Here is a 14,130-nt window from a genome sequence, read left to right as displayed (position 1 = left end):
GTTGGCACTACTCCAGGGCTGGTTCCTACCTTACTCACTAGAATCAACCGCCCAAGAACAATCGACACTCACCACAGCTACCGGTAACTGCCCTGACCTATCTACAAGACACTGCACTTGGGCACACCCGACGCCACACACCAGGGCCCTCAAGGATTCAGACAACTAACCGCAACAAACCAATCAGTATTGAACGCCAGATCACAGTGACGCATCACACCCACCTAGGTCCTGCAAAGTACCTCCATCTCACCTGGCAACCCGGTACCTGGCCTAGCATAGCAAGCACACTTGTGCAAGCTGCCCAAGCTGTCCAAGCTGCCTGGAGTGTACCCAAGTTGCCAAGCCAGACCTTTGAATCTTTGTATTTCCTTTTTCTTCTCTATTGATCGCAGAACGCTCTCGTGTCAAGCTACCTTTGAGCGGGTACTTTCGATTCACTCGGCGCCGAATCAGGGAGACAAGAGCGAATTGGTGGGAACAAGCCTTTTTTTTTCTGGCCTCTCACAGCGAAAAATTCCTTCAAACAACAAACGACCTCAGATAGGTAGTCTGCCAGTCGCGACCGAAAAATTCCACGACCCAGCGCGCGCCAGGCTCCATTGTAGTCGCGCTTGCCCCGCCGCATCCAGTACGACGCACCTTCGATCTTAGCTTTCGAAACTTTTTTTTTTTTAGTCCCTTCATTCTTGCCGGCCGTGCTAAACATCACAACTCGCTGACCAGTTTGAGCGACAGACAGACTCACAAGCTGGACCATGTACCATCATGGGCCAGCAAGCCAGTCAATTGGAGCGCGCAGATTTTGACGTTCTTCACGACGAACACTCAGTATCCCAATCCCCGGTTGGCGATCACCTGCGCCAGGACACAGAGCACGACGACGAATCAAGCAGCATCAACACATCATCCCAGGACTTTGCCTTCTCGAGCCAAGTTCCACTTTCCCCCAGTCGCAAGTCGCGACCGTCCAGAAAGCGCAGTCGAACCTCCATCCCCAAGTTTGAGAAAAGTTCACAGTCGCCAGAGTCTGCCATTGTCAAAGCCGAGCCAGACATCAATTCCCTCGACCAGGACTCTGAAGCTGTGTCGCCAAAGGCTGCAAAGCGAAAGAGAGGGAAATCTAAGAAGCGACAATCTTTAACTGAACAAGGCAATCTAGAAGAGGAGGACATTGCCAACGGCGCCATGGCCAAGAAAACTGCTTCTACCACTGAGCCCATGTCGTCAATGGACTTGGATGGGATAAAGTCCAGCCCTGGTGATGGGCAAGCCTCCTCCCTCGGCGACGTGACGGATCAGCAACAGGCAAAGCGAGATCGCAAGGAACGAAAGAAGGCCAAAAAGGCCGCCAAGCAAGCCGAACAACTGCGAGCTTCTCTGCTTGCAGCCAATCCCAACTTTGGCGCCCATGACGATCCCGAATCTCTAGGACAGGGACGGCAATCCCAGATGCACTTTGACCATGTCGCCGACAGCAATGTCGAGGATGGCGCTTCAAATGAACCTGGTCGTCTCGGCAGTCAGCGTTCCAAAGGGTCTGCACAAACCAATGTGGATATGCAGACTGAGTCCAAGAATGAGGCCGTTGATGACAGTCGCATGGAGGATCCCAATCAGCTACCTACACCCGACGATGAGGGACAATCAAATGTTCTTCCTATAAACACGAATTCGCATGTTCAGGCTAGCTCCGCCGCCAATGCGCACTCGAGCGCACAGCCATCTGGCCGTAAGCGCAAATCAAAGGATTCCGACAAAAAGTCACGCAAGCGACAAAGAGAGGAGGCAAGCGATAGTGCTTCAAAGGCCCCCCGTGGAGAGAGCGCCGATGTAGCCATGACTGGTACCACTTCCGTGTCTCCAGCGGTCGATGAACGATCCTCTGCGGTTCCAGAATTGCCTGGCTCCACCAGTCGAATTGGTGACCTTGCCAGAGAGTATTATTCGCAGAGATACGCAAGCAAGAACTCTACTCCGACCAAGAGCAACATGGCCGCTGTCAGCAACAAGAGACTGAGACTAGCAGGATTGGAAACCTTTGCTCCTGATGATTCACCGAGTGCAGCTCGCCAACAGAGACAGGCAACTTCTGCACGATCATCCAGCGAACGTCCCGAATCTCCTGTGTCGAAGCACATTCAGGATGCTGCTGACAGCATGGATCTCGATGCAGATGATGACTATGTAAACGAGTCACATTTGGGATCTGACGACCTTGGCGCCGACATTAACGAGAGACTCGACGAGGATGACTCAGCTGTCCCCAACGAAAGACAAGCACTGGAGAGCCCAGCACATGAACCGGCTGCCAGCAATTCCAAGTCAAAGTCCAAGACTGCACGACAAAGTGGCTCCAAGAGCAGTGCAACAAAGACAAGACACGCCAAATCGTCATATCTGGATCGCGAAGCGCATGATAACGTGCAAGCATTCAATGAAATGCCGTCTCCTGCGGTCATTGCGGCCTCGCGCAAGGGTAAAGGTCGTGCCAAGAATCCGGTTCCCGAATCTAATGCAACCGATCCTTCTCATGGGCAGCAAGGCAGCGAAAAGCAAGCCAAAATCACGGACTTGATGATGAGAACTAGACCGAGTAGTGCAGGTTCAAGCTCTCAGCGTCCCTCGGCGACGCCAGCACCCACTTTCACACGCATGTTGTCCAAGAAAGTCACAAGACTTGCCAACCCCAAACCCGAAGCTGAAGAAACTGGACCCTTTACGGGCAACGACATTCGCAACCTCAAAGAGGCCATTGACAAATGGCGTGACATGCATGATCTCACTGATGTTGAAATCAATGACATGGTGCAAAAGAACCCACAAGAGGCCAAGACGACTGACTTTTGGAACTACGTCCATCATTCCTGCCCCAACAGAAAGCGGCAGAAGGTGATAAATCAGGTACGCAAGACACACCACAACTTTGTTGCACGAGCCACCTGGACCAAGGAGCAGCACGACGAGCTTGCCGAATTGTATGAGATCCACGGCAAAAACTTCAAGCTGCTCGGTCAGCTCATCAATCGACACCCCGCTGACGTTCGAGACCGCATCCGTAATTATGTTGTCTGCGGCGACAAGCGAAGGACTGATGTATGGGATCACGAGGAGGAAGCCAAACTCATCACCATTCTTAATGAGGCCTTTGAAAAGATTCGGGAGCTCAAGGCTCATGGACGGTCTGATTTGAACCCACAGGATGACGAAGAGCTCGTAGACTGGGCTCAGGTCAGTGAGAATATGGAACACACACGCAGCCGCCTGCAATGCCAGGTCAAGTGGAAGCACCTTCGTCTAAGAATGGAGGGTGGCAATATTGATGGAAAGGCTGGTCACTCGATGGCAGATATTATTCAAACAGCCCGAGACGATTTCAAAAAGATGACAAACAAAGATCTCTTCTTGATATGCAAGGCAATCAAGAAATCAGGCACAACGTCAGACTCCCGTATCGGATGGGCCAAGCTACGTAACACGTGGTGGGCCATGGAGCAGTGGAACCGACCGGCGTTGATGCTTGCTTGGCACCGCCTGAGCCGTTCCATGCCTGGTTGGACCAGCAATACGCAGGTCCCTGAGATTGCCAGATATCAAATGGATAAGTACCAAGAATCCAAGAAAGTCCACATTCTTCCCGAATCAGAGATGGACATGGATGCCGAAACCCAGGCGCTCGAACACAAGGTCGGCAAGATCATCCGCAACACTAAGATGTACAAAACTCCTCATTTTGCCGTTAAGAGCGACGATGAGGACGACGAAGAGGATGTCGAGAATAATGAGGTTGATGTTGGCCGTCCTCAACGTTTGAACCTGGACGCACAAGATGAGAACGATCTTGAGATTCAAGAGTCAGAGAATGGCTCACAACAAGGCGATGAACCCTCAGAAGAGTACGCAGAAGCTGCAGCTCGTGAAGCAGAGACCAAGAAGAAGTCGAAGCCCAAGACACGCCGGTCTTCACAGAAAATACGACCCACGATTGAACAGTCGCCAGAGGCACAGCCCAGCAAAGCCTCACACGGCACTTCTACTTTGCCCAATGCTCAGGGAAAAGACTCAGCTAGAAGTCGTGCAGCGGGCAAGGCACGAGCTAAGCCTAGCAGAGCTCGTAAGAGCAAGGTCACGAAGACGATTGCACAGGATGATGCCGAAGTGAGCAGTGACACCGACGCCGATGACGTCGAGGACATACCTGCCGTTCTCCCCGATTAGAAGTCGAAGGGCAGACGCCAGTACGGCTTCGCCTAAACACAAATCAATGCCCACAGACATTGCAAGTTCCTTTGCCGCCTATCGGTGAAGGCCTCATTTACTTGCATGAGTGCTTGTACTTGGTCACCATTTACGTTTTGACCGACTTCAGCATTTGCAATCTTTGCCTCGCTAGGCATGTTTTGCCAGATGGGCATTGTGCTGGCACCACCACCCAGCTGTGGTTCTGGCACTCCTGTTCCCAATTGCATCATTGGAGTTTGGGAGTTCTTTTCTTGCGATTCCTTTTCATGATTTGGTGAGACCGTTCCTTGAATTTAAGGCGGCGATTTGACAACTCCTGGCCATGTTGAGACACCGCAAATGTATTCCATGCCACAGCTTGAAGTTCGAAAAGAACTGCTGGCAGATAGATACCTTTAAACATGCCATGTCTTATGGAAACGCCATCTGCTGCATGGCGGACTGCAGCCGTGCGGAGAGGTTCGTCTCAAACAAGGCATCATGGATCGGTCCTTTGCTCGAAACCCAGTGAGTGCTCTAGACATTGAAAACTAGACACAACTCCTTTGGGCATGATTGGACAGAAGGGGTATCTTACTGCACAATGGTGTCGAAGAGGTATATACTATATATGTACCAAGGTATAGATCCATAGTCTATTAATGAGACTCAGTGCATGAAAATATCTTGCTGGTTTTTTTGTTTGTGCTACTCTCGAGTTGTAAATGCAAGGCCCGTCATCTGATCAAGTGCAAAATTAAACACTTGTTACTGTGTGCATTGCCTAGATTTAATTTGCTTAACAGCGGAGTCGAATTTGCGACTAAGTCATCTCTGTGCATTCATGATTCAACTGCCTCGGCTTGTATTGGACGGAGCAGCAGCTTATAAATACGTTCTGTGCACAATCTCGTCTTCACAAATCTTTGGTATTGAAAATACAGTTTATTTAGCTCCGAAGCAAGCTCATAGACAGTGGGAACGGAGAAGTTTAGAGACTCGATAGGCCATTGGTGCAATTCTTTACCAACGGCCCCACTGTTGACCTCGGCACGGCGCAAGCAAGTGGCTCTGGGCCTCTGGCATCGGTCGCCTTAGAAATTCACCATATTGCAGATGCAGAGGGCAGTAGAAAACGCTCTTAAGACCACTAATATGACTCCGCTATCCGGATCAGGGATACCCTTTTTTGTCATCGCCGAGGCCAATTGACCAATGGCAATATGGTGCTAAACCCAGTTCTTCTAGATGCCCTGGCATTCTGCTTAGAGTTCGTCAACGTCAGTGTGTTTCGATGGAGGGGCAACCCATGGGACAAGCGGTTCGTCCACTCCGGAAGTGCGCAGCCCAACGGCAATGGAGGAGATCAAGTACGGAGTGGCTCTTGTGTTAGGGGTCATGGCTTATTAAGAAGTGTAAGTCGCCTCGGAAGACCAGCGAAGATTCCAAATACATTCCTCAACTCTTCTGATACATAAAAGACCAGAACACCAACATCAAGTCTTGGGAAACTTGGCCCGTTATCTTGATACTATACCCGACTACAAACTCCTCAACTCCAAACCCCCAACGCTCCTACGACCCCCGAACGTTTGCGAACTCGTCGATAACAAAGCCAACATGGGCCGCCAGATCCTGACCTACTACCTCAACGAGAGGCCTACGGGCAATATCGTCCATGGCCAGACTTTTAGATCAGAGAAGACCGAGGCTCCTACTGCCGACCAGCTCAAGGATGGCCAGGTTCTCGTCGAGGCGCTATACCTGTCTCTGGACCCTGCCATGAGAGGCTGGTTGAATGGTATGTGGCCACTTTCTGCCTCTTTTTTTGTTTGAGCGGGTTTCGACGAGAGATCTCCCAGTGTCGCTGAATACCGCCATGCTACTGCATATACGCAATTTCAAACTCTTTCGGCTAACTCATCGACTACTTTGCAGACATTCGATCCTACTTGCCACCAGTAGCCATTGGCGAGAAGATGCGGGGCTCGGCCATCAGCCGCGTTCTGGCATCCAAGAACCCCAAGTTCAAGGAGGGCGATATCGTCAACGCCTCCATCGGCTGGACCGAGATGGCCATTGTTGACGAGAAGCTCCTTGACAAGGTTGAACTGCCACAGAATAGCCGGATCACCGATTCGCTCGGTGTCCTGGGCATGACGGGCCTGACGGCCTACGTGAGTACTCACTCGGTCCAAGTGGTGTCGGAGAGAAACAAAGAGCTAACATGTGCCGACTTGCTAGTTTGGTCTGGAGAAGATTGGCAACGTCAAGCCTGGCGACGTGGTGGTCGTCTCAGGCGCTGCTGGTGCCACGGGCTCCGTCGTCGGTCAGATTGCCAAGCTCAAGGGCGCCCACGTTATCGGTATTGCCGGCTCCGATGACAAGTGCAACTGGCTCAAGTCAGAGCTTGGTTTCGACGAGGTCCTCAACTACAAGTCGCCAACCTTTACCAAGGACTTTGTCAAGCTGACGCCCAACTTTATCAACGTCTACTGGGACAATGTGGGTGGTGAGATTCTCGAGCTGGCGCTGAGCCGCGCCGCGTTCCGCTCCCGTTTCGTTATGTGCGGCAGCATCTCGGGCTACAACTCGCCCGGCAAGGAGTCCAAGGGCATCCGCAACCTGTTCCAGGTGACGACGCAGCGCATCCGCATGGAGGGTTTCATCGTCTTTGACTTTTTGACCGAGTACGTCCCTGCGCGCAAGGAGCTGTACCAGTGGCTCAGCGAGGGCAAGATCAAGCGCGCCGAGCACATTATTCAGGGCGGTCTCGCCAACGTCGAGAACGCTTGGGACGAGCTCTTTGCAGGCCGCAACACTGGAAAGCTCCTGCTCGAGGTCAAGCCCAACGAGGAGAAGGTGAGTGCCCACCTCTAAAGACATCTGATGCCATTTGATGTTCTTGTGCCGGAGGGGCTGGTGCAGATGCTGACGGTGTCTGTTACCTAGTGAGCAAAGCTGAATCGAGAAGGAATAACATGGGCCACATGAGATAGTCTACAAATCCGGATTTAGCTCGACTCTACACAAGAAACAAATGAAAAGAAACAAGACAAAAATATGACCCATCATGAGATGCCGTCCATGAAAGTGATATCACGCGTTTCTTTGCAAATGTCATGACTGCACGATGTCATTCAAGGCGACTTAAGATGATAATTTTTAAATTGCAAATACATGTCCAGATCATTCCCCTTCCATTTCATTATTTGTAAATGCATTAATTCCAACAAGCCGACATTTGCTACGATGTGACAAGACCCAACCCGTAAGACATACCCCTTTCTAAAACGCCATTCATAATACGTGTTTTCCCCAAAACGTCAAAATCAAGACCCCCCTATGCCTTGTATCTACCGTTTTCCCGCAAAAAAGTGATAGTGATGTGGAACCCAGCCCTGGCGATGCGATATGCCTCATACAATATTTTGGGTATACTCTGTTCCGTGCACGCACATGTGCGCCAGCTTCTGTCTCTCTCTCTCTCTTCCCCTCCATCTCCATCTGGTAAAACTCAAGTGGTATGCATGTATACCAATACACCACCACAATGTCCCGTTTGTTGTGTTTGTTTGATAACTGCAGTTCGTCCACCTGTTTGCCGTCCTTGCAAATGCATATGCACTATTAAATAACAAAACTAGAAGAAAGTACACGAAATGGGGTATATACGAGGGAGCGAAACCTGGAAGAAACAAGGATGCAAAGAAGCGCAAGATGCAAGATTCGGATGGAGGGTGGCTAATGCAAGAGGGAGGGAGTGTGAGTGTGTGTTGGGTAACGTATCAAGGTCGTGAGTGTCCTTCAAATGTCTCACTGATGGAACAAGACGAGATGCTCTGCCGGGTGATGGAGAGAGATCTCATGCCACGCAAAAGTCGAGTCCCATGCCCTTGGCAACGGCCTGCCAGTCCCACACGGCCGCCCAGTCGCCGCGCTCCATCAGCTTCCACATCTCTTCGAGCAGCTCCATGAGGCGATCGCAGTTGCGCAGGCCCGTGTAACCGCGAACACCCTTCAAAGTGTTGCGAATCCGGTTTTGCTGCGACGGCGCAAAGCTGGCACAGCCAATGATGAGGCAGGGGATGAGGAGCAAGGTCTGGCATGGGTCGCTCGGCTTGATCGAGTCTAGGATGGCCAAGGACTCGTCGACGGCGACGGTAATGCGCGCATCGTGGTGTGGCGGGTAGCGTATAGGCGCGGGCGATTCGCCGCGGCAGTTGTTGCTAAGCGCATGACTCGCTACTCGCAACCGGTCCGTCGTCGCGTGTGGGTCGCGCGCCGAGTGGACGGGTGAAGTTGGTGAAAGTGGCGGTGAGGTTGGTCGATTATACTGATCCGTAGGCATGGCCGGCGGTGTTGCCGTCGTGGTAGATGGCGGGTAAATGGTTCTAAAGAGGTACACCCACATCATCTGCTTGTAAAGAAGTCCAACGCGCTCGCGGCTGTCACCTGGTGGCCAGTGTGGCGTCCACTCCCGAATAGCAGCGTCTATCTCTGCTGCCCGAAAGAGCGAGGCGTAGTCGACTACCGGGTCAACATCATTGAGCATATTGTTGCGTATCGTATTGCGGATGGTGGTGATTTGGCTGAGAAATTTGAAGAGGCCATCAGCAACGCCGATCAATCGCGCAGGTTGAATCGGAAGCCATGGTACCCAGTCCTCATGGGCTAACCGAGGTGCGCGCACATCCGGGTAACGAATGAGCTCGTCGGCATAGACGTGAAACTGGAAGAACTCGGTGATGAACACCAGGAATCCAGAATCGGCTGGTGGTGATGCCTGGATGAGCCCCTTGTAGGCTTGGAGATGGAGACGGTGCTCGCCGTCGGATTTCCCCTCGACCATGGACTTGAGCAGTAGGCAAAGCATTTGCCCGTACCGGACCGACAGATTGACTGTCTGTTTAGCCAGGTCTGTGTTGGTCTCCTGGTTGATATCTTCGTAGAATTTGGTCATGGCCGCCTGATGATGAAACTCGGATCGTGCCGCCAGACTTTCTGCAGTGATTTTAGGGTTGGACTCGAGGAGTTTGGCGCCATAGGGTGTATTATAGTCAATATGTTTGCTTGCCAAACATAGGATAGAATGCATCAGTCCACGGTGTTCGACTGCCATTTGAAGTAGCATATCCTTGAAGGCGTTCTTGAACTGTCCTTCCACTGTGAGCACGCCGCTCAGGTGGCTAATATAGTGGTTCAGGAAGACCATATCTTCTGGCGTCTCAACGCCTTGAAAGATTGGCTGCAGTGTAATGACTGGGAGTTCCTGACTTGATCGACGTGCTGCTAAAGCATATCAGTCAGTATAATCAACCGGGGACAGATAAGCGATGTCATTTACCTTCGTCGGCCTTTTCTTTTCCGCTTTTCCATATCGTCTTTTCGTTGTAGCCCTCACACACGACAGCATTCTTTTCACAATTCATGCCTAAGTACAAACACAGTCAGTCATGGAGCAAACGTGAATGGATTGTCCATGTCTTACATCGAGGCTTTGCCTCGTCGCACTTCTTCTTGCGCTTGCGACAAGTGATACAACCTGTTTTTGACCTTCCCTTGGCTACTTTGTTTGTTGCTACGTGCGGCGTCAATGGGTGTTTCCGCGGCCGACCTCGTGGTCTTTTCGTCTTCAAGCCTTGTGCCGGGTTTCCAGACGCGGGTCTCGGCGTCGTCAGTGGTGCCTCTCTCAAGTCCTCCATGTGGAAGTCATCGTCCTCTGTTGGTTCCAACTTGGGAATTAACATGTCATCTGAGTGGTTGTCCCATTGGACATCATGTTCATGCTCGTTATCAAGGTCATGATCGTGCTCTTGGTCAGCATCGTCGCCTTCACTGTAACTTGTCCACGAGCCGTGACTCGACGAGGTTGCCGAGTGTATCAGATGTGGAAGGCTAGCTGTTACTGCGGGCATCTCCAGCTCAGTACTAACAGGCGATAGTTGGCCAGTCTCCAAACGTGTTGTTGCCGTTGCTGTCATTGTTGGCGTGGCCCAGATTGGCGACCGGGAAAGGGGGTTCAAGTTATTGTTGCTGTTATTGTCGTCTGGGGATGATGAACTTTGGCCTTCTGACCAGGACATGTCTCCATGGTCTGATAACATGGGCATCATGGCGTCCATATCTCTCAATTGCGAGCCTTGCGCTCTACTTGCACCGAGCGGTAGTGGGGAGTTGTCGGGATTCCGGGTCGGCGAGAAAGAGGAAGTATATATCGATACGAAGCTGGTAGGTTTCAAGATCAACTACCCCCCGCCAAAGGTCATGCGTCCAATACCACGGCGGTCATGCAGGGATGCTGGAGGCGAGCTGGAGCTACTCTCGGATATGGGTGGGTGTAAGACAAGACAGGCCTTTCAACCAATATTGGATTGGTTAGCAAGTGGCCGTCGGTGACTACACGTATGGAATGCTCAACCACAAAGAAAAAGAAAAAGAGGTCGAATATTCACAGGTCAGATAGAATAACCAAGATGAGGGTCAAGATCAGAGTATCAGCGGTATCGAGGATCTTATTATCTAGGCCAGCCGGAGAGAAATGATACCGCGGGGCTACTTAGCGGAGACCAAGATATGGACGGGAGATGCACATCACCTCCTGGTCACGTAGGGGTCTGTAGGGTAGGGACAGGGACCCAAGGCAAGAACGGCGGCGCAAGATCATGGAGTAGTGTAGCTGCTCCACTCATTTGTGCGGACCCTGCTTGTCTGCCGCTTCGTGAGATGATGGGCTTCCTGGCTCCTGGCTCCATACATGGTAAGACCTGCAGAGAGCGCAGCTTGGGCTCTTGAGCAACTTCCTGGTGGCAGGCAGGGAGACGGTCAGACAGACAGACAGACAGACAGACAGATACATCAATAGACCTAGACACTTCTTTCCCATTCAGCGCAGTTGATACCCATGTCACTACCATAGTACTCTTCAGGCATGCCGCGAGCCGAGTAGAAGAGGGGGGCATGGGTTCGTGCCTAATCTTGAAAAGATCAGTAACCAACTATGATTATAGTGGAAGACTGGACAACTCCGCTAGAGCGATGATGCTGTATTGTGTAGCGTGCGTGGTGAACTAGTTTCTACGCACATGAAGTATTATGGTGACTAAAATCGGATCTAGTGATGAGAGACAGCAATACGGGGTCAAATGGAGCCAACGTTGAGAAGGTTGGTGGGCTGATGGGCTGGTGAGCTGGTAAGCTGGGCTGGAATCGTTCGCTCCTTTTCCCACACACACTTTGTCTCTCTCGCCGGTATGTACGTAGTACTTGTTTTGTAGATGTGTAGTAAAAGTAGTATGGTCGATGGTGCCAACAATGGACGGATGCAGACATTTTGGACTCGGTGCTTGGCGCCTCTAAAACCCATGTCATCTGTGTACGCGCCTCCACCACACCTGTCGTCCAAGTAGCGCGCCCAGTGGCTGGACTATACCAGAAACGTGGGTGTACTTCGAGATACCTCCCAGTGCGAGGCCCTGGGGCCTGTTGGGGGTATGAATGTCGCTTTTTACTATCTGGGCACAGTAGTTCGCAGCCATGGCGCTCATCAATATCCCCAGTGCTGTGGTCTTCAATGCCGAAGAGGCAAGGGAGGGGGCCACTCTGATGCGACGGTGATGATCGATTCTTTCTAGACCTTCATTTCGCAAGCGGACAAACGTCTGCGCTCTGGACGTGAGTGCTTTCGCGGCCACAGGCGCGGAGCAAGTTGAGAGCCGAACCAGGGTACGGAGCGGAACCCAAATCGGCTACCTGGTAACGGCGCAAGTGACAAGGCCATACCTTGCGACAAGATAACAGGGCAGCACAGAGAGAGAGTGAACATGGTCAATTCTGGATGAGAGATCTCGCAGCGATGCTCTAGAAGGCAGGTAGAAACGTGTTAGACCTGACGCAACCCGCGATGGGTGGTCGATTTTTGGCTTTCCACCAATGCGGGAACGTACAGAAGCTCGAGCACGATAGACACGCGAGACATGGACTACGTGGACGAGGTAGCATCTGCCAAAAAAGAATTGTAGTTTAGGTAGCAGTAGCAGTAGCAGTAGCAGCAGCAGCAGATAGACTCGAGGGCGGGAAGGGCTCAGCGTCAACAGTCCAAGGCCACGGGAACGGTGAGCGCCATTTTCAGACTAGGCCGCCATGGGACTTTGTCTGGTTTTCACGTCGATCCCATTGCTTCTGGAACACACCCATCTTCTTGCTGTTGCCAATTACAATTTTTCTCAAGTCAAATAGCATGATATAAACCAAAAGAAAACTGACGCATTGTAACGGACGGAAATGCGAGGCTGAGGCAATATCAACGGGAGGGTCATATAGTAGGGCTAAGCCTTATGGTGGTGTTGATAGAACTGGCGGAGGGGCAATCTAGAGCTTATTACCTACCCGCTATGCCCTAGAGTTGTGGTTGTGAAGTACCCCAAGTAGAGTCAGTTCTCATGACTCTATTAAGGAAGATCACACAGATTTTTTCCCCATTCACAAGCTTGACGAATGAAAAAGATCTCCCAGCAGCTTGCTGCTTCTGCCAGAAAATATGAGGAAACGGTTTACGTCGGATCTCGAGATTCGCCAGCTGTGATTCGGTGTGAAGACACAGGGCCTTTCTGCAAAAGAATATGGAGGTGTGGGTTGGACTTCGCCCGAATGGTCAACCCATGCATGATGCGCGTTACCGTTCTGGAGCTTGCATTTCCTACTGTTGACTAGTTTGAAGACGAAGAGCTGTTGTGCAACCACATCATGTCGTTTCATCACGAAAACACAGTCGAGGAGAATTTTCTCAAGGTGTGAGGCCGTGCGCGAGCTGGACTCACTTGTGCTGTCGAGGTTGGTTACCTGAACATGCTCATATTAGTATTGATCGTCCATGGGATGAAGTTCAGAACGATCAATGGCGTTTTCTTCAACAATAGTGCACAGTGTAAAATTCATCCTTGCCGGTTCACACTGAACTTGTAGGAACAGATCATAGCTGGCTGACAATCTTCATGCCTCAGCAAGTGATTCCTTTTCAGGTGGAAGTGAGCACTCAATTTTCATGACCAAAGAAAAGTCATGGTCGACTTGAATGTTGACAATTGGCTGGAACTAGGGCAGTTCAGTCATTGCATGGTCTCTTGCCAGTCCTGTCGTCCAATAGTAGGTTGAGCAGCCGTCTATATTGCGACGTTGGTGACCGAAAGCGTACACCTCTTTTACCGGCAAATTCCTTGGGGGTTAGTTCGTCACCGAGCACTGGGACAGAAAAGAAACACACAAGTTTAGTACAACCATCAATAAGTGTCAAGCATGGCATGTCTGGGCAGAAGCTTGTTGCGTCATTCATCCCAAGATGATATATTCCATCTCCTATAACAAAGTCGTCTTATAAGGGCATTTTGCTGATGTTGCAACGTGCTTCCCGCCTTCGGAAACAACTGGACAGGCAATATGGACGTGCAGCAATCCAAGCACAGATCACCAGCTAATCGGCTTAAGAATTCAGCGCAAGAACAGGCGGGGAACGGCACAGCAGCCGAATCAGCTATCTACCATGAACCGCTCCCCGCATGCTACCTACGCCGACACAGTGGACGGCTTGATTGGTGACAGCATCTGGCCAGTGCTTTGCGCAAGGTAATAAACAAGGAGTTGCTGTAGTATTGTGGTATACCTGTGCCAACCAAGGAGCGGCTATGATACACTAGATCTTGGAAAGATGAATTTAGGCTATCTCACATTGACAGCTGATGTTCCAGTTACAGTTTTGCTTATGGGAAGAAGGCTTCAGCAGCTCATCATTCGCTGAAAGCAAAGGGGGGGAAAAAAGACATCCCATTGCCTACGGTACTACGTATACAATTTTCCTCCCGGATCTTCGTTTGAAGACGTCTTGCCATCTCCTGTGCAGAGCGCAGTCAAAAG

At 51.1% G+C, this 14,130-nt stretch overlaps 3 protein-coding genes across 3 annotated transcripts; 2 read left to right on the top strand and 1 right to left on the bottom strand.

Annotated features, from left to right (window-relative positions):
* Positions 1 to 768: 768 nt before the first annotated feature.
* PFICI_14478 (uncharacterized protein) lies at positions 769 to 4,218 on the top strand (the record flags this gene model as incomplete). Its single annotated transcript, XM_007843059.1, has 1 exon — positions 769 to 4,218. The coding sequence occupies one exon, from the start codon at positions 769 to 771 to the stop codon at positions 4,216 to 4,218; it is 3,450 nt and encodes a 1,149-aa protein (XP_007841250.1).
* Positions 4,219 to 5,841: 1,623 nt separating this feature from the next.
* On the top strand, positions 5,842 to 7,101 carry PFICI_14477 (uncharacterized protein; the record flags this gene model as incomplete). The annotated part of the gene is made up of 3 exons (XM_007843058.1): positions 5,842 to 6,022; positions 6,160 to 6,398; positions 6,466 to 7,101. The coding sequence occupies 3 exons, from the start codon at positions 5,842 to 5,844 to the stop codon at positions 7,099 to 7,101; spliced, it is 1,056 nt and encodes a 351-aa protein (XP_007841249.1).
* Positions 7,102 to 8,086: 985 nt separating this feature from the next.
* On the bottom strand, positions 8,087 to 10,346 carry PFICI_14476 (uncharacterized protein; the record flags this gene model as incomplete). The annotated part of the gene is made up of 3 exons (XM_007843057.1): positions 8,087 to 9,513; positions 9,569 to 9,655; positions 9,713 to 10,346. The coding sequence occupies 3 exons, from the start codon at positions 10,344 to 10,346 to the stop codon at positions 8,087 to 8,089; spliced, it is 2,148 nt and encodes a 715-aa protein (XP_007841248.1).
* Positions 10,347 to 14,130: the final 3,784 nt, after the last annotated feature.

The sequence above is a fragment of the Pestalotiopsis fici genome (assembly GCF_000516985.1).
Source record: "Pestalotiopsis fici W106-1 unplaced genomic scaffold PFICI_Scf_13, whole genome shotgun sequence".
NCBI lineage: Eukaryota > Fungi > Ascomycota > Sordariomycetes > Amphisphaeriales > Sporocadaceae > Pestalotiopsis > Pestalotiopsis fici.
The sequence above is the reverse complement of the archived record's forward strand: the minus strand, read 5'-3'. Positions and strand labels throughout refer to the sequence as shown.